Source organism: Eumetopias jubatus, unplaced genomic scaffold, assembly GCF_037043125.1.
Source record: "Eumetopias jubatus isolate StellerSeaLion01/CBP00866 unplaced genomic scaffold, mEumJub1_p1.0 scaffold_1, whole genome shotgun sequence".
Taxonomy (NCBI): Eukaryota; Metazoa; Chordata; class Mammalia; order Carnivora; family Otariidae; genus Eumetopias; species Eumetopias jubatus.
This window is the reverse complement of record NW_028274807.1, coordinates 5,952,940-5,978,327: the sequence shown is the minus strand read 5'-3', so window position 1 is coordinate 5,978,327 and position 25,388 is coordinate 5,952,940. Positions and strand designations below refer to the sequence as shown.

General features: G+C 45.0%; 1 protein-coding gene across 1 annotated transcript in view; it reads right to left on the bottom strand.

Annotated features, from left to right (window-relative positions):
• DSCAM (DS cell adhesion molecule) overlaps positions 1 to 25,388 on the bottom strand; it is a 672,449-nt gene that overhangs the window by 66,547 nt on the left and 580,514 nt on the right. Inside the window, exons 19-20 of the mRNA XM_028126500.2 lie at positions 21,105 to 21,260; positions 11,539 to 11,672 (exon numbers count right to left, since the gene is read on the bottom strand). Of these exons, the coding sequence (XP_027982301.1) occupies positions 11,539 to 11,672; positions 21,105 to 21,260 (290 nt within the window). The remainder of the gene's footprint in view (positions 1 to 11,538; positions 11,673 to 21,104; positions 21,261 to 25,388) is intronic.

Below are 25,388 nucleotides of genomic sequence, written 5' to 3'. Positions count from 1 at the left end.
ACATGGACTCTGACCCATACCTGATTCGGCTGGTATGTAGACAAGACTTTGAGCTTTAGAGTAGCTGCTGGGATGAGTTAGCACTTATGGGGCTATTGGGATGGAATGAATGTATTTTGCACTTGAGAAGGACATGGACTTTGTGGGGCCAGGGGCAGAAGGGACCGAATGTCTGTTTCCCCCCAAATCCATATGTTGAAATCCTAACTCCCAATATGATGATACTAGGACATAATTAGGTCATGAGTGTGGAGCCCTCATGAATGGGATTTGTGCCCTTATAAGGGGATGAAGAGACCAGATCTCTCTCTCTCTCTCTCTGCCATGTGAGGATACAATGAAAACAGCAGACACTGGATCTGAGGATGCCTTGACCTTGGACCTCCCGGCCTCCTGAAACATGAGAAATAAAGATCTGTAGTTTAAGCCCCCCAGTGTGGTATTTTGTTATCAAAGTGGACCCAGGCAAGGAAACTAAGGTACAGAGTAAGTGACTCACTGAGGTCAGAGTGGCAGATGGGTGAGCAGAGGCTCAAGCTCCGTGCCTCTGGTCCAAGTCCATGCTGTCATTACAAGCAACCAAACACACAAAGGGCTTACTTTGACCCTTGCAAGCTGTTGAGTAGACCTCATGTAGGTCAGTAGGCTGCATGAGCTGCAATACCAGCTCTACAATTAATCAGGGGGTGCAAATGTTAACTATGCCTCTTCCTTGTCACAGACCCCTTGCTTACTCAATAAAAAATAAAGTCAGAGAATTTCCCATGGTGGAAAATTTGACTACTGTGCACGCACTGTCCGATGAATAATGGGAGACTTATAGGGCTCTTGCACAGGTTCCCCAGGGATGAGTGTATGCTTTAGTGTGCGTGCATCTTCGTCACCCTACCTGTCCCCTTCACTACCTCACCTCTCACTCACGCCAGTCTTGTCTTGTGTTTGGAAAATCATGGGAACATCAAATCCTTCTAGAATTTCAGAGAGAATTTGGCTTGCTTCCTAGCCATCTGAGGAGACAATCCCAAGACTGTGTGTATTTGTATTCTGTAATGCTCCAAGGCTATGTTGTTGCCAAATTCATTCTACAAAGCTTAATGATGTGCAAATTATAACAATCACTCCTATTGAACATTAAGCATCAACAGAACATTAAAATATATTCAGAAAATAAGAATTTTCTGTGAAGAGTACATAGCTTTTGGTTAAAACTCAATAAGCATCCTGTCTATAAGGGACAATTGGTCCTTGACTACTTCCCAAATAAGCATTTTATTTAATTTTTACCTGCAACCCAAGGTACAGCTAAAATCAATGATAAAAAAATACAATTTCTTAGGCAACAATATTTGTTTCACTGTTTATATAAAAGATCAACCAAAAGGCAAAGTAAAAAGGTTTATCAATAGAAACTTCTTCCTTTTGGAACGAAATTTCTCTATAGAGTGAGAAATAATAGTCAAGCTGTCCAGGGGTTCCTGTTCTTTATTTGGGAAACTTAGTTGCACTGGTGTTATCACCCTCTGATGCCACTCTATTCCCCTGATGGCTGCCATAATTAGGCACCAGTTTTTGGCTCTCAGACGTGTAAGCAGAAGGTTGCCAACCAACCAATTTAAACAATAGAAGAGTTGATTTGTTTTCTTCATAATATATGTAACTGGATATTAAATGTGACTTTTCCTGTTGTCTTAAAATTTTAGCAACTGGCTTAACAAGTGAGAATAGTCCCAAAGATGCTGGTACCTTCTTTCCTAACAAAAAATGTGAGACCGCCGATGCAGGGCTTTCTGATGTTTTGTCCATCATCCATTTCTGGGCCTGATGAGAGGCTAAGCCAGGAGTAACATAATCTTGTGGAGAGCAGTCTGTGTGCCTTCCCACCTAGGGGTGCCAGGGGTTTTGAGCTCCAAGCAAACCCCTCAGAGAGCTTGGAGTCTGGAAGAATATAGAGATTGGAGAGTCACACCTGAGGAGGTCAAAGGCTACCCAGAGTGGCAAAGGCTAGCCCTGCTCTCAGCAGGAGAGCATGCTGTGCTGGGGCTGGCTGTCACTTCCAGTGTGGTGGGTTTAAGATGCTTACATGTAGGCCCCGCAGAAGAGGGCAAGACTGGATGTCTCCAGGGCTGTGAGATGCCTCCTACAGAGGGCCGTCCTGTGAATCCATAATCACTTATCCGTAGAGGGTGCATGATTCAAACATTGTTAAGCTCAAGAGGTGGCAATATGTAAGAGAAAAAGAGCTAAATGGGAAAAAAGATCCTCAGAAGTTCATGTGGCGTAGGGAAGGAAATCTATTTGTTTAAAGACTTCCCCTTAATGCTCAGCCAAAAACGCTTGTTCTGAGAAACAGGGAGGATGAATGTTACTTCCTTAGGAAACATTTTCCTCAATAGTTTAGATGAGATATAATAACTGATTATATTTACCTTTCATCAATTGTCTCTTTGTTGGATACCAGATTTCCCAACACAATGATCTAATCGTGTTGGAAATGAGTTGCTAATTTCTACCTGCGTCCCATTATGTGTCTCTCCCTCCCAAACTCTGGTCAGTGAGAAGGGATCAATTTTATTTCCAGAATTCTCCTGCTACTTCCACTGCATCGATGCTTCAGAGACTCTAAATAGAAAGGAATGGGGGAGCTTCTCCCTCAAGGGCAGCAAGACAGAAAATTGTAGCCTAAAGCAAAGCACTCTCCAAATGTAGTTCCTAGGATGAATGAATCAAAAGTGGCAAAAAGAAATTGGTAGGGAGGAGAGACAGACACTTTTCTCAATATTTAAATATTTAAATCTCTAAATATTTAATTTTCTGCTGGCAGATCTATAACTCTGTTGTCTCATCTTCAAAGTTAAGACAGAGATATTGGCCACTCTAGAAGATTTGATTATGCCTACGATGTGAATTAATCATGAATGGATGTGGCTATAACTGGGCTGGCAAGGGGTGGCCAGAGCAACAGGACACCTGGGGACAGCCGTGTGAACTCACTGGACTAACGATCTCTCCTTTGGGTCTTGCAAAGAAAATTTATGCGAGAGCTCTTAGCACAATGCCCATAATGGGAAAAACTCATAAGTTGTTGCTGTGTTTGTATTCATAGGCATTTACTGAGTTCAAGTCCAGTGTGTAACCTGTAAGGTAAGTTCCTGCCCCAAGGGAACAAGAAATGATCATAGCTTGGCAAACGGAGGATTAGTTAAATAGGGCATAGTAAGATCCTGACGGTTCCTGCTAAAATCTAGAAATAAAAATCATTTCAATTCCCTTTCTAAAACGACTCCAGTCATAGTTGAGGACATGATTCATATTTACAAAATGCCTAGGAAAATAAATAAAAACTTCATATATTTGATTTAAAAAATACTTATAGCAATTTTCTTTTATAACACCTCAGACATGTTGGCTTCCTGAAAATTGTACCAAGAGCGGAAGTTACAGCTCATTGTATCAACCTTACAATAATACTCAGACCAGACAGCTCACATTCACTTGCTCTGCCTTTCTTACTATTGCTTTAGGTCTGGTGGGTGGAGTCACAAGATTGCTGAGAAACTCAACAGTATACTCAAAAGAACGGAGAGGTTGCTGGGAGGTTGGTTTTCGCCCCGTGTTTCAGTGTAACCCATGAAAAGCCTGAGAACAGGGTCTGCGGGATCTACTTTCACTACAGAATTATTTTTGCCTTGTCGTTTTGGTGCCATCGTCTTCCTTTCGTGTTTAAGGCACTTCACAAGAGTAAATAAGATAGAATTAAACACAATGAATTACTTTAAACGCTCTTTAGTGATTTCTACAAAACTGGATATTTATCCACTAATTGCTGGATTCATTTCCAAACCCCTCGCACTCTTTAGCTCGATGGATGACTTGCAAAGTCTTGTAGCCTTCTCTCAGCCCCTCCACTGGGGGCCACATCTGCCCCTGGCTTATACATCATGTAAGGTCTTGATCTTTATTCTCCTTCAGCTACGGTCTCGCATGTCCTCACGGCCTCTCCTGTGCTGGATGGGTCTCACGTTCTCTGAGGGTGGCCTAGCTACACCCCTCCCTCTACGATTTCCTGGGGATCCCAGATCCCAGCATTGCAGAGTCAGGACCCACCCGCTACTAACTGGAGTGGACTGAGGAAACACCTGTTGCATTAGGTTGACTAATGACCTAGAAATTATTTGAATACAATCGAGAATAACTATGTAGAGAATGACTATGGAGTCACAGGCTGCTCAGATCAAATTATTCGGCGTATCTCATGGATATAAAAAGAATTCCACTTAAAAAATTTCAATTAACTTTTTAATGAAAAACTAATTCTATTGAAGTATGGTGCTTTAAAAAGCTCTAATATCTAATTATTAAAAAAAGAGACTCGAATGTTCTGATTTTGTGGATAGTATGTTCACAGCAGTGATTTAAAAAACCTCCCCCAGAGCAGAACAAGCAAAATAGGCAGCTCTTTTAATTATTGGACAACGACACTTTGAGGGCATATAAAATCTTTCTTTTTAGTGGCAGAGAAGTGACCTGGATTATATTAAGAATAAGAAGTTAGCTGGATCAATTTAGGATTTGTCTTTGTTCTTTAAGTTCTCTGTATAATACATGGACATGATCTGATTTTCATTCTATTTCATTATTTTCACCTCTAAAAGAAGATAACGGATCACGAAGACTGCCCTATAGGGACAGACTGGGATGGTCTGTGTACATGGTGGGAAGAGCGTATTCAAGCCACTTGCTTCATCCAAGTCAATTTTGGTGGTTTCCTCTGCGCTTTCCTGAGACGATTATAACTGTTGTTATATCCATGACTGTTGGCTACTTTTAAAAGAGACTTCCAAACGATTTTGGCCTTCCAAATATAAAAATTATTATTTTGCAAGCACATTAAAGTTGATGTCCAGAAAAGGTACAGAAGAAGCTAGTGTCTTCATATTACTGTTTTAGAGTCAGCACCGTCCAATTAGCCAGTCTGGCATCACAGGGTCCTTACTTTACGCAGGCTTTTTTTAACAAAATCACCTCCAATTCACTATAGTTTTGCCTCATCTCTTCTCTGTGATCACCCCGTCTGCCATGCAAATGATTATCTGTAAAAATGCTTTATTAATCTGACTTGATCGCCATAACTTAGTTGATGATGAACAAGTAATTTATTGCATATATGCAAATGGAGCCAGCCCGTGCACTCTTAGCTAACTTCTGGCTGCTCCGTCATTTCTAGCTTTGCCATCACAGAAAAGAGAGAGCCACCATTAGGTCTTTTAAATAGAACTATGGAAGGATGATTTCCATGTCAGTGATTTAAAAGCATAGGCATTTTATCTAATTCCTTGTGAGATTGAAAGTATCCCCAAGTATGTAAGATACTTTCCTGCCTTATGAACCAGAAACATCATTATACAATTCAACCTCTATTGGATGACTCACAACCATCATCCATAAAATTTAATTCAACACAACATTTGCTGAACATCCACTATCTCCGCATAATACCAGGCTTTCTAAAGGCAGAACAGTGACTAGCTGGGAGGCCTGCACTTCAGCTGACAAGCCACTCTGGGGGCCCAACTATACCCCCATTAACAATAATTTAAGAGGTTGTAGCTATGCCAAAATGAGGCTGTAAAGTAATGCTGGGGACCTCTGTAGTGAGACAGAGCCAGCTTCCCAGGGAAGGCTGTATGCTGTCAGGGTACAGGGCCTGGACTCTTGAGCTCAGACACCTGTGGGTTACAACCCCTGCCTTTGCCTTGCAAACTGCGTGGTCCTGGACAGATGGCACATGATCCACTTCAGTATCACTAAAACGAGGTTCTAATAACCCCACCTGCATACAGTAATCACGAGGATTAGTTGATGAAAACCAGTATTGTTTAAGATGTGGGTCATGGAGGCAATTTTGTGAGTTATGACAATCATTTGCAAAATAAAAGCGAAGAGCAAAAAACCTACCAGAATGGGAAATATCAGAGTGTATCACGTGGAGCAAGTGTAAATTTTGTTTACGATGCTTTTATTGTGTGGGTACTGCATTATGCTTGTAAGATGTATTTCCTATTGTGAGCCACGAAGAAATACATTTGGAAACCATATGCATAAAATGTATAGCCTATAGCAAATGCAAATGCAAATAAATAATAAAGCGTTTAAATTGAGCCTTAAGAATAAAGACTTTAAATGGGATGCGGATGAGAGGGAAAAGGCAAGGAGGACCCAATGTGCATGCACACACACACACACACACACACACACACACACACGAGACGTGGCATGGTTTAAGAACAGGCTGGGTAGGGTAATGGAAGTAGGAGATATGAGACTGGACAGGAGTTGGAGCTGGATTGTGGAAATCTGTCCATGTCGTCTTGAGGATTTAGGTAAAAAGGGAGAAGTCATCCAAGAATTTGCCCAAGGGAGTGACATGGTTAGACCTAGAATGTGAAAGAATGATGATGCCAGCAATGTGGACAAAGGACTGGACCTTGAGACTGGCACTGGGAAAGCTTCTGACCTAGTTTGGTTCCCCAGGTGAGGACCTGAACCAGGGCAATGGCGGTGGGCATGGAAAGAAGGGCGAGGATTAAAAAGATATTGTGGAGAGAGGATTCTCAGGACACAATGTCACTTCACAGATGCTGTTTCCTCGGGTCATAAATACCCTTCTGTCCAGTAAAACGTCCCAGCTGCAAGCCAGGGCTGTATGTACATCCCAAGAAACCGGCTCTGATCCTACTGTTTGAGTGATACCCCCTTGCCTGTGCTCCATGTCATTCTGTCCTCTGCAGGTCCTGGTTGTGTCCTTTGCCACGTCACAAGAACAGTGACCATCTCTGGTATTTTCTACCCTCCCTAGAACCAGGAACTCCTCAAAGGAAGGCAGACACTCTATCCTTTATCATGGCAGTCCCATGGCCGCCAACAGAGTTGTTCTCCAAGCTGCTCTGGTTTTCCTGTCCTCTAGCTATGTGTTGGGATTGGCTTCCTGGTTCTCTTGTGGTTGGAGAGAGGACAGGTTATGCCTCTGTCAGACCCTCGGGAGAGGTCCTTCTCTCTGCCATAAAACTGGCACGGGTCCCTCCTGCAGCGTGGGTAATATGGAGCAGAGCTACCAACTCACAGTGGACGTGAATGTGAAAGAAACATAAAACTGTTGGTGTAAATCCCTGAGATTCGAGGCCTCTTGTCAGAGGACGACGGGTGTCATTAAAGCATTAGCTTAGCTGGGAAACAGGAAGAGAAGGGGAGCAAGAATGAATTAGGTTCTGGACACGTTGGATGCAGTGGAATCTCGACGGAGACATGGATGGAAGGAAGCTGGAAATATGAGACTGGTCCTGTAAGATGGTTAAAGAGAAACATTTTTGACCCTCGTAACTTCAGATGATAGTTAAATTATAAGAACAGATTCAATGATTCATGGAGATAATCAAGACTAGGAAAAGAAGATGAAGGAAGAGTGTTGAGAAATGCGTACATGTAAGGGTAGGTGTTGGTGGGGAGGGGGCAATGGCCTCCTATAGCCAGGGGGTCTGTGGTGGCTTCGGAGACAGGAACAGTGGCCAGAAAGATGGACAGCATTATAAATAGGGACGGTCAGGTAGACCCCGCTTGACGGTTCTATTGTGGCACTCTTGTTTGACCTGAGATTACTCAACATTTCTGGGTTTCTGAAGCCACTCTCCCTTGTCTTCAGCCCCATGATTTATTAAATGCAGGCCCTGGGTGGGGGGGGGGGCACGTATGGGGCAAACACACACCAGCTACCTTGGCTCAGAATTTACCCAGACCTGGTAAAGGTTACTTTCCTTGCTTCCCTGAAGACTTGCTTATTTCCAAGTTGTGGGCTACACTGTGGGGATTTTAGTAGGGGAAAGTCATCCTCTGGATAAGAAGAGTACTAGAACATTCTCCTCTGCTCATTCAGCACCGTCGACTGAACACCTGTCCTGTGCAGGGACTGGATCATATCATCATCCAAAACTGGAACAACTGATGTAGGTTACGGCTCGTTGATAAGATTATTTTAGGTCTTCTAATGTTGTTCATTGCTGAGAAGTTTGTGCTGTCTAATTTCATTGCCTCATCTGCTTAACACTGTAAAAGAGACACTTTCTCGATCCTCCCGCTTGGCTAACACGCGGCATGTCCCGCAGGCTGCTTTCATGCAGGGAGGAGCACTAGAGAGGAGATCCAGGCTCACTCCTTTCTCCCCGGGACCTTACAACTGGGTGAATTGATCGTTCCAACTATCATACATGAAAACTAATAGCCACGGCCCCAAAATTATATGGATGAGTTCCTGAGTCAAATGAATCTTAAGATTCTGTGGCTCGAATCAGCCTGGGAAGGTTGACGTCTCGGCACACCTGCTGGTCCCTCACGGTGAGACTCCCAGCACCACCGGACTTTAGATGAATTTGCAGTTTCTCGTCTGGCCACGTGTGCAATTTCAAATCTGAGTGTCTTTGACTAAGCTGACCCGAAAGAACACAACGAAACCATTGCCTGTTATTAGACAACGGGCTTTACGCATTATGGAGAAGAGCCCGGGGCTTGTTACAGGTCCTTTCACTGGGGGTCTTTAGGGGAAATTTATATCAGCGAGGAGGTTAGCCGAGGGAGTCCCTTACAGAGCAACAAATTACAGGGTGTGCGGTGTCCTCATTTATCTTCCCATGTTCCACATTCAACTATGAAATCATTTCAGAGAAAAGAAAGTCAGGGAGATGAGCAAGAGAAATATACAGAGCTCACACTGCCCTCTGGTGTTTATTCGGCACATAGGTGGAGATGGCAAAGCATCGCAAGAGGGGACAGCATCCAGAATTCTGACTGTCAAATTACAGAAGCTCGGGATGGAAACAAAGTCCCTCTTTCGAGTTATTTATACTCTCTTCCTAATTCCATATGAATAAAACCCCAAAATAATGGGTGGTTTTCCCTTCGAAGAGAAATGCATTAGTCCTTTCTGCTCTTTACTTAGAATAGTATTATTTTATTTTAATCATAGGCCTCGTATGGGAAATCTCTGTACCTCCCACTCAGTTTTTCTGTGACCCTAAAAGTGCTTTAAAAATAAAGTCTATTAAAAAATCTGGGCCTTGTGGTCTTAGATGTTTGAAGTAGATGAACAGCCATGTGGCTCGAGAGAGGGAACAGCCTGATTCTGGTTCACTTCACGTTATTGAGGACTGTTCTGGGATTCTGGACCTTCCTTGCAAAACTTACATGCTGCTGCCGAGAAGATCACAGGCACCTTATAACGATCCTATTTCTGGATCCATAGTGCTTTTTAATACCGTCAAAAGCAGCACGGACAGACCTAGCTAGTGGCAGTCAGACATTAGGTAGGCGAAAAACCTGGTTGCTCATTCCCATTTTTTTCTGGTTAGTTGGATGTTAGGATGGTCATTTTTGGAAGGGTCTTGTTGGGACGGTCCTGGGTGGTCGAACCCTACTGTTCTGTGCAAAGAGAGACTGTGGAAATCCCTTTCTTCTCCATCCTGTGGACAGTTTGAGCATGGCTTCTTGCTATTCTACGGTGGGGAATTCACCGGCTGGGGGGGGACAGGGACTAACGTGGTCCCTGGCATCCACAAGTGGGGCTGTCTCACCCATGCATTGGTCTGTCTGGACCAGCTGCAAATGAGCTGGCTGGGGTTTTCACCTTAGAGATAAAGAGCAGATAGAGGGGCAGCTGCTGGTGTTCTGGGTACCCTGCTAGCCTCTTCCTAGGCTGCTGGAGTCAGAACAGCAAATGTGAGTTCTACAGCAAATAGATGGATGAATGAGTGAATGGAAATAAAGAAGCACTTCAAATTCAAGTGGAATGCAGGTATGCCTTGCTCTAGCAATGATTTCGTCTCTTTTTGGCAGAATGGCTCTATGTTAGGGCTGACGAGAAAATCAGAGTCTGCGCAGGGGCCCCCCGCGAGTCGCCTCTCTGAGTAGCAGACCGCGATTGCCTGGGGCTTCCTCCCAGCACTGCTTAGCATCTCTGAACTTTGACGGTAGGACTCAGCAGGTGGGAATTAACAGCATGTTTGAAACCAAAGAAGGAACCTGCAAGAAAGTTCTGGAGCCCATCTCTGACCGTTTACATGTATATCTTTACTTCAGCTCCAGGGGGGCTGCTGTTGACAAACGTTCTCCGGCAGAGATGCAGACCTCTGAGAGCTGAACACAGGCTCTCCCTTGTCTCTCCGGCGCTGCTAATCACGCTCACTGTCTGGGGCGCTCCGAGGCCTGGGGGTTCTCTACGGACTCTAGACTTTGGAAAATGTACCACTTTGATTAGAGAATCAATTAATAAATTAGTTCGAGAACATGAGTCAGCCTTAAAAAGGAAGAAAATCCTGACACCTGCTACAACATAATGACCCTTGAGGACATGATACTCAGTGAGGTGCGCCCGTGGCAGAAAGGCAAGGGCTGTCAGATTCCACTTCTGTGGGACCCCGAGAGCAGTTAGATTCACAGAGGCAGAAGGCAGAGTGGTGGCTGAAGATGCTGGAAGCAGAGGGTTGGGAAGTTAGTGCTTAAGGGGGACAGAGTTTCAGTTTGGGAAGACGAAAAATGTTTTGGAGGTGGACGGTGAGGACGGTCGCATGGCAGTGTGAATGTGCTCAATGCCACTGACCTGGACACTTAGAAATGATTAAGATGGTAAATTTTATGTGAAGGCATTTTACCACAATAAAAAACAAAATTAGTTTGTGTATTCATTCCACAAACACTTCCTCAGTGACTATCCCTGTCAAGTTCTATGGCCCAGCGGGGAGACAGAAAGAGGGGTCAGCCATGGTGCCTACCTCTGAAAATGCCTTACATATTCTTTGGCTTTCTTTTCTCTAAAATTTCCCATTTGGATCTGCTTTTGTATCTGGTCTGAGAAACAGCTTAGCTCTATAATTATGACTTGCTAGTGATAATATTAATGAAAATAAATACAGCCCTGGGAAGTATTAATTACCCTAACTTTTAACTCTGTCACAATGAACGAGGCGGACCACGTAATTGTCAGGGTCACAGATCCTCAGCAAGGGCCCCCATGTCTGGCACAAGAGGGGCTTGCTCGCTCTCCCTCAGTGGGGGGTGGGTCCCAGCAGGAAGAAGGGGCGAGAGGTGGGACCACAGGAGGGAGGGCGGAGGGAAGGGGGGAGGCAGAGAGGGCCTGGAGCGCACATAACGACGAGTCCAACAGCAAAATCAATAGGTGTTGTCCACTGACTATCAATTAAGGCTCAATTACGACCTCTGGGTTTTGATTTCGAGAAGCCGGCTGGCAGTTTCGTGGGAAGTCACCAAATAAACAACAATTCTAGACAATTGTGTCCCTTGCAATGATTCAGAAGCGTATTTTCAAATGAGGTATAAATGAGGATGTTGCTTTGTGGTGGAGACAACGGGAGACAAAAATAAAACCACTGGAAAGACCCAAGTAGGTGGGAGACAGGAACAAAACTGTCCCCAGGGAGTGCTCGCAGCTTGTTTCTGGAAGGTGCTTGAAAGGCACTTGGTTATTTACCAACTTACTGTGGGGTAGGGGTGGGAGCAGAAAACAGTGTACTTTCGGATGATGCCGTTCAGCTTGAGAGGGGGAAGCCAGGACACAAACACCATGGAGGCTGAGGCTGCAGCTGCCTTCACTCCTGCAGGAGGACCTGGAACTAGAAGAGTCGTGCGTTTAGTCACAGACATGGGGCTGCGACCGGGCGCTCAGGCCCATGCTGCCCAACACGACCCCCGCTCCAGCTGGGCCTGGCCACTCTCTCCACGGTCAGCTCCTTGAATATCAGTGCTGACCGGAGAGAGGGCTCCACCGAGTCCCCTCAGAATCCACATGTGGAGACCCCAACCCCAGAAGCTCAGATTGCGACCTTATTTGGAGAAGGGGTCTCTAGAGAGATAATCAAGTTAAATTAAGGTCATTAGGGTGGCCCTCACCTAGTAGGACTGGGGTCCTTATGGAGAAAGGGGAAATGTGGACACAAAGACATGCAGAGAGAGAAGACAACGTGAGGACACAGGGAGCAGATGGCCATCAATAAGCCAAGGACAGAAGTCTGGAACAGACTCTCCCTCACAGCCTCAGAGGGAACCAGCCTGGCCCTCACCTTCATTTTGGACTTCCGACCTCCAAACTGTGAGATAATGCATCTCTGTGGTTGAAGCTCCCGTCTGTGGTACTCTGTTCCAGCAGCCCTAGGAGCTGACAGTCTCTCTCAGACGAGAGACTGGTGGACCCCACTAGCCCTGTCCACGGGCATGTCCGCTAAGAGCCCAGTTTTAAGAATCCTGCTAAGTCAGTTCAGCCTGAATCACCTCAATAATTGATCTCTCTTGATACACAATCAACGTCTTCGTTCTCTACCATCCCCCAGGTACTCCCCGGTCATCCTAGCGCGCCTTCAGCAAAAGTCCTGTTTGATCCGTCTCGTCAGAACGCCCCTCATCCCTGATGTCTCTTGTCCGTAATTTTCCACCCAGCGACCCCACTCCTTCCTCTCCATCCCTTGGCTGTAAATTCCCACTTTCACTTGTATTTGAAGTCAAGCCCAGGCTCTCTCCCTTACTGCGATCCCCCACTAAGGGGGTCCCCACACGTATACCTCACAGCAGTCCCCCTGAATAACGTCTGCCTTGCCACTCTTAACAGGTGCCATGAATAACTGTTTCTTCCACAGAAATCATACGTTCAGTTCAAGTCCCTGTCTTCCTGGGAGCCTTCCCTCCCCATTGCAGTCCCTCGTGATCTCCTGCCTCTGAACAGCTGGAGACTTTAGCTTCTTGTGCTGCTACAGAGTTTGGCTTTGAACAGGCTAGGGATGTACATCTCGCCTCCTGAGTTAGAGAGGAATGAGGGCAAACCTCCATAGTCATCAGGGACCGCTCTTCCTCGCCTGAGACACTTGGTAATAACACCTTTTTTGGCTGAGGGGAGGTACAGAAATACTTTTGATGAGGATAGACTTTTGTGTCAGAGATTCACAGCTCATGTAGACAACAAACACTCCTCTGTAAACCGTCTAAGAAAGCAGGACATGGTGCTAACAATATTAAGCGTAATTTGGGAGTGAGCTTGAATGCACGTGCTCTCCCCCCCATCTTTCTGTTTTCCAGGTTGAAGAGGGAGGTTGGAGTGAGGTAGGCAGGCTACAGGGAGAGGGGAAAAGAGCATTAATGTTGCTACTAGATAAGCCTTGAGGATCTTGTTTTGTTCCTCACTGGTCTGACTGTCCACATGAAGGGTGGTTCCCACCTTGATAGAGGTCTTCAAATTCCAACCAATATAAGTCTCTCGTGAGCCCCTGGAGGAATCTTTGAGTCTCTTCCTGCTCCAATAACAACATAACTGCTCAGTAAACATTTTTGGAGTTGAATGTGTGTCTCATGATTGCCATCTCGATTCTTCTAGGTCAAAACAACAACACCAGCAACCATGGTGAAAGCTAACTTGGGTTGGACATCGTCACCGTTTGAAAATATAAAATCTCGGATCAGTTTTTGGCAAGTCCCACTGATGGCAGAGGTCTAGGAAAGGGGACGCATGTAAGCGATGACACCGGAATTACTAAGTCCTTAGGAACAAGGCACTGTTGTCCTGAATATGGAGGGCATTTGTGCTCAGGTTTCCTATTGGTGAGGGTAACAACAAAGACCTCCACCAATCTGCAACCTGGTTCAGACCCACAGTGGCTCCTCCTGAACACCAAGGGTAGAGTGGACATTTGCTTGACCTTTTCATCCTAACGGATGCCCCAGATTCGCCAACACTCTCTATTCCTTCTGCAAAGCAACCACCTTGCTGGCGTTCACCATGCCCAACACTCCCCCTGGCTAGCTTCCTTCTAGAAGCCCAAGTGCTTGGGCAGCAACCACCCGGGGGCCTGCTTAGCAAAAGTCAGTCATGTTTGTTTCCACCTTGTTTGTGACAATTATACTTGTCGTGGTAATGCGATTTAATTCATTATGTAAACCAATGAAATATGAGTGCCAAAGAAAGCTGTTTCTGTGACAATTAATGGAACTTCTTTGGAAAAGCTTTCTCAAAGGTAAGTTAAAAAAAGGAAGGTTTGGCTAGGTTTGGGCCAAGACCATTGAGAAAAATGATACATATGGCGAAAACCAGATTTAAAAAAAACCTAGCAAAGCGATTGTTGGCAAACGGCAGCATGCTTTGCTCCACTCTCAGGGAGCCTAAGCTGGAAATGGCAGATGACCCACGATGGAAAGAGTCACGGAACTGATGACATAGAGATCTCTTCACCCAAAACTTAAAGAAATGAGACCATGTTATTTAATTAAGGAATGAATAGAGAATCAATCTCTATTTGTATGTTTTAAGTTAAAATGCAATGTACCTTAAACGTACCTTAAAATACGTCTGTTGGTCACTGTAAACTTTAGCAACTCCTTGCTTTGATTATTTCCATTAACTTCTCTTGATTAAATCAGATCAAAGGGCTTTCACTGCATTTACTATGTAAATCCCCATCTGACTCCTCATACACTGATGTATGATCTCTCTTGTGCAAGCTTTCCTTCTAGGGTTATTAGAATTTTATACAAAAAAATTTCATATCATGATGCTGGGAAGTGTGAGCCCTGCATTTTCACTGAGGGCTTTTGTTCAGCTCTACCACTTAGTTCTTTGTCCTGGGCAAATTCATTAACTTCTCCAACAAACCTTGGTCTCCTCATCTATGAAGTTGGAACAATAATTGTACCTATTTACGGTTTTATTGCTAGGATTATGAGAGAGAATTCATCTAAAGAATTTATATGGAGTTTTGCATACAGCAGGCACCAAGTAAATTCTAGCTATCATTTGTAAGGACAATCTTCATTTCCTTACATGGCACATCGCTAAAGGATCCTAGCCTTTACTTTGTGACCCAGGGTTGAACTATAAACACCAGATGTTGAGAGTTGCAGAAAACAGATGGTGTAGGATGGTCTGTCTGGGACATATTTTCTTAAAACGATCTTAGTCATCAAGTTACATTTTGTTAATCTGTTTTTTTTTTTTTTTTAATGGAAGTACAGGCAAGTTTAGACAACTTTCACGAATTCCATTGTTGAGTGGGTTTCTGACTTCAGATCTAACTGGTTGAAGTAAAGAATGCCACTCCAGAGGACCATCTCTTCTGTGTTCTTCCAATTTCCCTATGCCTCCTTGCTGCATTGAAGAAGCTCTTACAGCTCACAAAGCCAGTTGCCACTGAGATCTCCACTCAGATTCATAGGTGCCTTAGACCTACCATGTCCCAAACTGGGATCACCGTCTTCCCTTCCAAACCTCCCCTCCTCCTGTACCCATTGCAAGAAATGGCACAGCTATGTTCATGGTTGCAAAAGCCAGAACCTGGAATTTTCTCCCCCTACCACTCCCCAGAGGATGTGTAAGATTAGTGAGTCCTTTAGAACTCTACGTGACATGGTTAGTAGTTGGCCTCTCCCTCTGGCTTAGCGTTCTGCAATATCAGACCATTTTTTAGGTCTCTGGAAGTGGCACGCTTGTCCCACCTCAGGACCTTGATACAGGATGATCTAGGGTCTTAACGTTCCTTCTGTTTAGAATCTTTTCCCACTCTCCTTCTTTTCTCTGGCGACTCTTACAGGTCTGTCAGGTTCTACTAATTACTTCCTTGAGAAAACCTTCTCTGACCACTAGCCTAGATTAAGTCAGGGCTCCCACGTTCTCTCTTAAGATCTTTCTCCTTCATGGCACATGTCAGGATCCACTCAAATATCTGTCTCCTCCAGCAGCCTGCAAGCCCCGCCAGGGCCATCCTGTTCTCTACTGTATCTCCAGTGCCTGGGGCACTATCTGGAACACGCTAATCCTCAATACAGATTTTCTAAGTGAATAGAAAAATGATTTCATCAGCTATAGTGTGGTAGGAAGAATTTTAAGATGGTGCCCAAGATTCTCTTCCTCTGATATACATATCTGTGTAATTCCTTCCTGTTGAATGTGGGTGGTAACTGTCACTATGATGGATGGACTATTCCCATGATCAGGTTATGTTATGTGACAAAGGTGAAGGGATTTTGCAGATATAATTAATGTTTTAATCAGCCGACTTTAAGTTAACCAACAGGAGAATATTCTGGGTGGGCCTGACTTAATCAGAGGAACCCCTTACAAGAGGGGCTAGGGGTCGGAGATGGAAGAAGTCAGAGAGATTTGAAGCGGTAGAGATACTCTCCCACTGGTCTTGAAGAAGCAAACCGTCCTGCTGGGGAGGGACTATATGACAGGGAATAGCAGGTGGCCTCTGGGCACCGAGGAGATGGTACCAGCCCTGTACACACACAAGGAACCCAGCCCCGCCAACAACCAGTAAGCCCGGCAGAGGACCTGTCCTCGCATGAGCCCACAGCCCCAGCCAACACCTTGATTTCAGCCTGTGAGACCTCAAGCAGGGGACCCAGCTGACTTGTACCTGGACCCCTAACCCATGGAAAGAGTGAGATAATAAATTTTTGTTGTTTTAAGGTGCTAAGTTTGAGGTGATCTGTTCTACAGCATAAAAAATGAGTCTGTATAGTTAAGGCCTCTAATCATGTGGGTTAATATAAAACATTACAGTCAGTGCTTTGAAAAATTACTGCACTGGTATGAAGTGTAAGTTTGACTCAGTACACAGATACTTCAGCCTGCTTCATTACTATCACGACCACTTCTCTGGTCTTGGTGATTGGCATAGGCAGGGGTGTGTGTGTGTTATGGATGGTGTGTGTGTGCGTGGAGCCTGTCCGTATGTGATCCACCACGGTAGCCAGACCCACCCGAGCCCAGTGCTGCCCCGAGGTCCACCCCCCCAACCCCGAGCCATGCGCAGACCGCATGATGCTGGATGGAACCATCCACAACTGCCATCATGGTCCTGCCACGCACAAGTCTCTTTTCCAGTCCCATTTCCACAAGGTGCTGGTATTCCTGGCCTTTGCTCTTATAAGAGTGGTATTTTCTAAACATTTTTAAAAGGAGACAAATCCTTTAACTGCGGCATCCTGTGGGGAGCCAATACACAGGCACAGGTGGATGTGGGGTGGCTCTTCTTGAACTAGAGTGGGCGGTGGGGAGCCAACCTCCACGGGGCACCTCTGGGGCTCTGCCTGAGCATCACTGCAGTGCAAGGAGCTCTGAAATCCACACAGGGGAAGGCCTTCTGGGACACCCTGGTCTGTTGTGCTGTTGGTGCACCTGCTGCCACACGGAGCCCAGCCCTGCCATGTGCTCAGTACCTGTCTGTGCAGGGGTGACACTCGGGTCGTTAGGCAAATAGACATGAAGAGTCCACTGCTTTTAAGGTGCACTGAGGTGTGATCACACAACACCCGAGAACAGATGATCCATGCCTCCAGGAGAATGTATGGCTCAAGATCTGACGACCCCACGGATTGAGAGATTCAGAGATAGCCTGGTGTCAGTTTACTCTTCACTCAATCTTAGCTCTGTTTCCAGAGGCACACCCCCCACCCCGGCCCCGCAAAGCGAGTGTGAATCATGGGACGGGGGGAGCACAGGTCCCCTATCGCAACTCTTGCTGGCCTTCTTCCCATATAAAATGATTTACAGAGTTATGTGCATTAGTAATGTACTCAGCAAATATTTGCACTTAAACACAACCATCTCTATTTATACATATACAATGTTTACTTTTGCAGAAAAGGATCTGGGCTGTAACAACCTTATGCCTGCAGAATAAAAATAACAATTGGAAATTAATAGATTGGGTTTTGTTTGTGTTCTCTTTCCCCAAGGCTTTGCTCAGATTATAGTCTTAGCAAATAAGACGGTATTAGGATTTCACAAACCCTTTGGAATTCAGAATTAGCTGTCTTGTGTTAAAAAAAAAAAAACCAGAAAGTCAGATCAGCAAATAATCTTTTACGTTCTTGCAGAATAATAAACGTACAAGTTCTGATTGATCGAGCAGTCTTGGGAAGAGAATCTGAAGCCTGAGCAATTCTCACGGACCCTGAGAATATGTCCACAAACCTGAGGCGATGCCTGTGGGTCCAAGAGTATGTTTATGGACCCAAGAATATGTCCACAGGTCTAAGAATCTGTCCCTGGCCCAACAATCTTTATGGAGGCTGAGAAACTTCTTAAGGCACAGACAACTTGTTCTCTGAGCAAACATCTCAATTGCGAATTATCCCTGGCAGAAATAAACTTTAAAAATGTTTTAATTTTTGATTCAATTTATTTATCTTATCTATTTTTAGTTACCATTTTATTCCATTTTTGTATGTTTTATTAGCAAGTGATACATTTTTCCTTCTTGAGATGATCAGTGACCTAACAACACAACTTAAACTCTAGGCTTCCTGACACTGGGGGTTTAGGGACCTTGTCTGAGAAATGTGTGGGGCACAGAGGGCCAAACTGAATGCTTTGTGTCAATACATTAATATTTCTTTCCCCATGAGAATATCAATAAACACTGAAACTTCAATCTGTGCCTAGATTAGTGCCGTACTGAGGAAGAACTTAATGAATGTTGGCAGTTACTATTTTACTTGAATTTTATCCACAACCTTACATCATTTTAATTGAATCTGGCAGGTTAATCCAAACTTTCCAAACTGTACGATTTTGTAGCGGAAGTTTAAACAGGATCTATATTCTCAATTTGACTAAGCATTCCTTCTATGATAATTAGCCTTGTCTCTTCTTTCAATTAGACACAAAATTGCTTTCAGTCCTATAAACTGCTCAAATGCCTATTTATATTAGGTATTAAGTTTATAAGGGTGGCTGGCACAATTCTTCACCATCTCCAAACAGTGAATTTTTTGTGTGTATCTGGGGGAGATAAGCTCATTGTTATACCAGTTTTTCTCTACTTCCTCCTAATCTCTGTTCTGCTTGTTTTTGAAAATGCTAATGATTTATCCCAAGTAAATACTGACATTCGGTTCTGCATTGCTCTTGTAGTGCACACCAGCACACGTGGGATTCTCCACCTCCTTCCCCAGGGGAACTGCTAGACCCAGGGCAGGGTCTTTTACCATCGATGGCATCTCCATACACCATCGGCATTAGATACAAAAGCAGAGAATAAATGATTGACAAATTAGACTTTAGGTCTCAGGGTCAAGCTTTGAGTGAGAGAACCCTATGATTCCTAAAAGTGGAGGATTAATTAAAAATTGATCCAAAATCGCCAGTCAATAAGCTGTGCGGAACCTTCCCTTCTTAATGGATTTCTGTACATTCTTCTGAACAATGCAGGTGTCAAAATTTATGTTGCTAATCAATTTGCTCTTTAAAAAATGATTCCAGTGACATTTGTATTATTGCTTAGCAATGCAAAAGAATGTGCCACCCCCACTCTGAAGGAGTGGAGATCAAACAATCAAATATCTAGTGTCACGAACCAACCCACTTTGTGTCAAGCTAGCTGTTTGCACACATCACTTGACTTTTTATATCTTAAACCCTGATCATAATGGCAATTTTGTACATGAGTTCAGTTCAGAGGTTAGGTAACATGCCCAAAGTCCCCTGGGTAGCAAGCGACAGAGCCAACATCTAGACACAGCTTTGTCTATTGCATTTTTAAAAACTACATTATGACCACCTTCACTCAGGACAGAGCTTTGTAGATCTCTCCGTTAATGTGTGACTTTCTTACGGCATTTCATTTTGCTCTAAGATTTCCCTAAATAATCCAATTCCTTTGAGCAGAATTGGTTGATACCTGCACATTCCTGGGAAGAATTACCTGTGTGTTCTGAACAAGCTAAAGCTAATGAGGCTAATTTGTGTGCAACCCCAGTGAAACAAGAAGGACTCTCACCCAGAGACGGTGAGAATAGTGTGCGAAGGTAGATGGATGGGACCTGTTGGGGGAGTAGGGCTGGGCCTGCAGAGGTGAGGACAGAGAGTAAGAAGGGAGAGGGTATGCTGTGGGTGTCAGAGAAACTTTGTTAGGGGACAGAGGCTGAAGAAAGAGTCTATCCAGGCCTCGGAGCCTGAGTCCCCAGCCTTGCTTCCACTGGATGGATATGGGTGGAACCAGGGTGTTTGAATCCCACATAGAGATGGAGGGTGCATCAGCATCAAACCTGCCAACGGGAGGTCATAAGAATGGCTAGCCCCTCCCCACTATGCTCTGCCCAGCTTCCTGGGAACAGAGTCCTGGAAAGAAGACAAAAGTTGTAGAGCCAAAATCTGCACTGGATTTCGAGGCACTGGTGTCTCACCCCCACCCTATCTCTGGGACAGTTCTGTGCTCTGATGTGGAGAGTCCCACGTTGGTATCATTTGACATAGTTGCTCCTTCCTTTCTTAAGGTGGAGACGGTTTTTCTCACTATAGCTGTATTTATCAGAACTTTAACTGTTTTTTAAATAGGCTCAGATATGGCACTTCAGAGTTTCCCTTAAAATAATACAAAAAAAAAAAAAAAACAAACCCTAAAAAACCACTTGCCATATAGTTTTTGCAGGTTTGGGAGTCACACAAGCAAGTCTCCATTGTTTGGAACAGCAAGAATTAACGGCCTGAACCGACGTGAGCCGTAATTTAAAATTTTACTAAATCATTATGAATTCCTCTAAATAATTTTTAAAAAATTAATACAAAGCTCTCAAACTAAAGGTTTATTCTAAAGTGATTCTAAAGGTGGCGTAGAATAATATGACTTAGACCGTTACGAAATCTTCCAGTGGAAGGGTGGAAATCATCTGAGCCTACACTAACAGATGATGAGTCACGGAAATTATTCTGATGGGATAAAAAAACAGGTATGACGTGTTTCACAGCTCTGCGACAAAAGGCATTTTTGTTTAAATAGTACTCGGCCAAAAATTTTTTTAAAAAGAAGACAAATTCTAAGGGAGAGAAAAGATGGATACATCGAACAAAGGCGACCCAGGAAGTCGACGGTCTGAATTGCACTGGAATATCTTGGGAGGGCAGCCGGTGGTTCACCCAGAGCAGAGTCAAGGACAGGCCCATGAAGGAACACGGGGCTCTGGGACCCAGCCCTCCCAACACTAGCTCCTGTCCCGATGCTGTCGCTCCGCGGGGCCTCGAGCACCCCCCCCCCCCCACACACACCAGCCCCATCTCTCACCATCCTCTTTGGTCCGAGTGAAGATCTGCTCACTTCTGACTCCGTCCCCGGCGCGGGTAAAGGCCAGCACTTGGATGCTGTAGTTGGTGTACTTCTCCAGGCCATCCAGCTCCAGGGAAGGCTGTGTCGTGGTGACATTTTTAATCTCGCCCAGCTCTGGAGGACAAGAGAATATGACCTGGTGACTGGCTGTGGGGGCACTGGGCTCGCCGTCCAGCTCTGGGGCTCGCCCTCCAGCCGCCACACCCTGGAATCACTCCAAGGGGCTGTGCACGGCCTCATTCACACGGAACTGACCCAGAACAGAGGGGGCAGAATGTCGTTCTGGAAAGCAGAGCAAGTCACTCCACGTTAAGTGTTAGAACTCAACGCCGACCGCCAGGGCCCAACGCCCCCGGCAGCTAAATCAAGCATGCCCCCCACACTGGACCCAGGGAGCTTGGGACTGCACATCGCTCACTCTGTGGGTGTATTTCTAATTGCTCATCAAGAAACTTCTGCGAGTTGAGTTTTGTTTTTTGTTTAAAAAGCAAACAAGCTCTACTCTGATGGTCATGTATTTTTAAGTACCTAACTTCTCAGGTGTTTGAACTGAGATGAGGTGGCTCAGCAAACTGTTCCTCTTACCTGGAGTGACCTCCCCCTCCCCCAGCCTCCCTGCTGAATCAGTGACATGCTGATGTGTCAGAAACGGGGTGTTAGCTAAAAATGCCTCATTTTCTGGAGTGGGATCAGCTAATCATATTCAAGGGTGGAATGTTATGCTCTCCCATCTTAGGCATATTAGACAGGGCAATTTGAGAAAACTTACAATGATGTGTTAAAGACCTCCATGGGTGTTCTGGATTTTGAAATGAGCCACCTACAGAGCACCTGGAGCAGGAGAGAGTGGTTTGAGGACTGCTCCCGCCAGACACAACCATCCGTGGCGTGTTGGCACTGCCTGTGAGCCTGTGCCCAGTTACTAAGAGGACGGGCGTGGAGCAGGCTCAGGAGGGATGCCTTGTTGGGTGGCTGGCTATTGTGAAGGCCACCTGTGCATACGGTTAGCAAGCTGTAGGGCTGTCTGTCAGCTTCTCTCCCTCTTGCCTTGGCAAAGACAGCCGCCAACTACCAAACTCATTTAACCAGTACACCAATCCTATTATCTCCACGACCCATTCATGTTGCAGGTAGGGAAACTGGGGCAGGGGGAGGGTCAGTACCTTGCCTAAGGTTATGGAGCCTAATACAGTCGCCGAGTGCGTGGCCTCATGTCCACAGAGCACGGTCTCAGCGCCCTGCTGTAGTCACTTGGTGAAAATGTCACATTGGTCAGATTAGACGAACTTTCTCTTCTTGCCCTCTGTCTTTCTGTCCTCCTGTCCTGGCATATTGCACAGAAGGCTGCCTATTAATTAACAGTCACCTATTTTGTGTTAGTGACAACTCTAGAATGCCTTTTTGTCTTCTTGGTTTCCGTCAGAGCTGGACAGAGGTGAAAAGTTAAATCTCAAATAGGGCCTGGAGTGGCCCAGGCTTGTCACGCACCTGCCAGGATCCCTGTGTGGGGTGAGGGCTGTGGGGAAACAGGCATGCGAAGGACGGTGGGTGACAGACGCAGCCGCAGGCCTGAGCGTGAGCCCAAGGCGCATCACCACCTTGAGCAGATCGTGGGCCAGTCCTGCGGCCGGCTGCTGTGCTGGGGGGAAAGGAGGCAAGGAAGGCAGTCCCCAGAGGATGCCTTTGGCCTGGGGTCTTCTGGGGAGGTCAGCAGGGTGAAAACTTTTTGGGGCCACAATTTGGAAGCCTCAAGAGATGGCTTCCGAAAGTGAAAAGATATTCGCTCCTGTGTGGGGTCACTGCACATTCAGAGTGGATAACCTTTAGGCCTGATGGGTTAGGAAGTCTCCCCTCAGAAGGGAGGGTCTGCCAGTGACCACCAGAACTCCTCGTATTATATTATCCACTTAAGATGTTCGTTTTCCTGAACAGATCTAATATGGGTCGAGTGGATGACGATAAAAAAAAAAACTCAAATGCTAATGGGAAAAAAATTAAGTATAGATCTCATCGAGATCTTTTCAGATTTAGGAACTTCCATGCTGTGCCAAAGATCTCTCTCTCTCTGTCTCTCTCTCTCTCTCTCACACACACACACCCCAGGGAAAACAGGGTTCCACAGGGCTGCATGCCAGCAGCTAGTTATGAGACCTTGTCTACACCATTTGATCTCTGGGGACTTTGGATTTTTTTTTTTTTAAAGGTTTTATTTATTTGACAGTGAGATAGAGAGAGAGCACAAGTAGGCAGAGCTGCAGGCAGAGGGAGAGGGAGAAGCAGGCTCTCCGCGGAGCAGGGAGCCCGATGCGGGGCTCGATCCCAGGACCCTGGGATCATGACCTGAGCCGAAGGCAGCCGCTTAACTGACTGAGCCACCCAGGCGCCCCGGGACTTTGGGTTTTTGCATTTATTTTTAAATTTTTATCTTTAAGAAGGGCCCCAGGGTCTCTCCCCACTGGAGAGAGTGGGCTGCAGTCTTGCCGCAGGAGAGGGTGGCGCTGATGCGTCCGGACCGTTCCTAGGTAAGGCACAGTAATGGGGAGAGGATGGCTCCAAGGGACAAAGGGAAGTGGCTCATCCCCATCTTTTTAAAGAAAGCAACAATTAAAGCAGAAGAATTCCATCTACTCATGTAGCACAATGCGGATTAGAATCAACACTCGGATGTTTACTCGTCTTGGGGTTCGTATTTTTTTGATGAGTGATTTATTCATGAACCAGGAATGTGACTGCAGTCAGAAGCCCCATTCAAGATTACCCCCAGAGGTTCCTGACACGGTCCGGGAGGCACACTGGGCATTTTCCTGACTGGCAGATACGGAGAAAATAGAAAGGAAAATGATGACAAAAAACCCGATCCACACAGCCTGCTTCATTTGCCATTCTTTTGAGCTTTTGTTCTTTTTTATGGTTTAAGCAGGATTTCTATCAACTACCTTTTACAGACTCCATGGGGTTATATTAAAAAAAAAAAAAAACCACCCCAGGAACTAAAGAATAATGTTCAGTTGAAATCATGAATAAAATAACATGAAATGAATATATAAAATAAATTTAGACATATTATTTCTACTATAAAAATTTTTAACTTTCTGTTTTAAAACAAATTGTTTTATGTATTCATACCCTCCCTCCTTCTCAAGGAGTCTCAAGGCAAAAAACAGGGGTGGAAATGACATTTCTAAAGTGCCGCCAGCTGGGCCACCACCGAAGCAAACATCCGGTCGGCACTAAATGCTGTCTTGCTTTGGAAGCACCGTGTTGTCTTGGGGAGACACAGAAGAAATGACAAAGAGTTCAGATGCAGATGGAGATGTGACTTCAAAGTGTACACTTTTTCTAGCAATTGCAGATGAATGGCCTTGTCAAGTCTTGAAAAGTATCGAACTTTCAGGTTATGATAAAATACTCAGAAATTTCACCCACATATTCTATGGTTAGCCTCCCCTACCGAATGTATTCACCACTTTTATCTGACCACATTAACAATAACAAAACGTTTTCCTATATGTGTATTTGAGGTAACTGCTAATCACAGTGGTAGTAACAATCTGTGTCTCCCAGTCAGTGCGTGTGCCTGTGAGTGTGTGTGTGAGAGGATGTACGTGTGAGTGTGTGTGTGAGAGTGAGTGGGTGGTGTTTTCTCAGGGTTAGTGGGACCAGTCCTTTACACAGTCACATGTTTTCACAACTCCTTGGGACAGCAGCCCGAGGAGTTTCTGTGGAAGCACCCAGTAACCCCATGGAATTACCTGCTAATTCATACATGTCACTTCTTATAAGTAGCAGGTGAGGAGAGAGTGTTCATAGCAGGTTTATGTCTCTAAGGGTTTCCTTCTCATCTTTCGGAGATTAAGTGTAGAACTCCTACATTAGACATTAAGCACACCACTTCGATCTTAATACAGTGAGCAAAAGTATCTTTAGGAACTGTATGCATTTCCAAGCAGTCTTTATTTAAAGACTTTTATGTTTTTGAATATTCAAGTTTTTAAGGCTTTAGAAGCACCAAGTCAGAAGGACCGTATTAACCACATTACTCTTCGTGGAGCTAAGGTGTTAATAGTCAGTATTAACAAATAAGAGTGGTGTGTCAAAATGTGTATGATGGGATGAGTAGCCACCACTGGATACTGGAACTATTTCCAACAGGAACAAAAATAGAACAATTTCAGTGTCACAATGCCTCTAGGTGAGTGCTAAAGTATTTAGTTCTGTCTCATTCAAGACGAAGATGAGAAC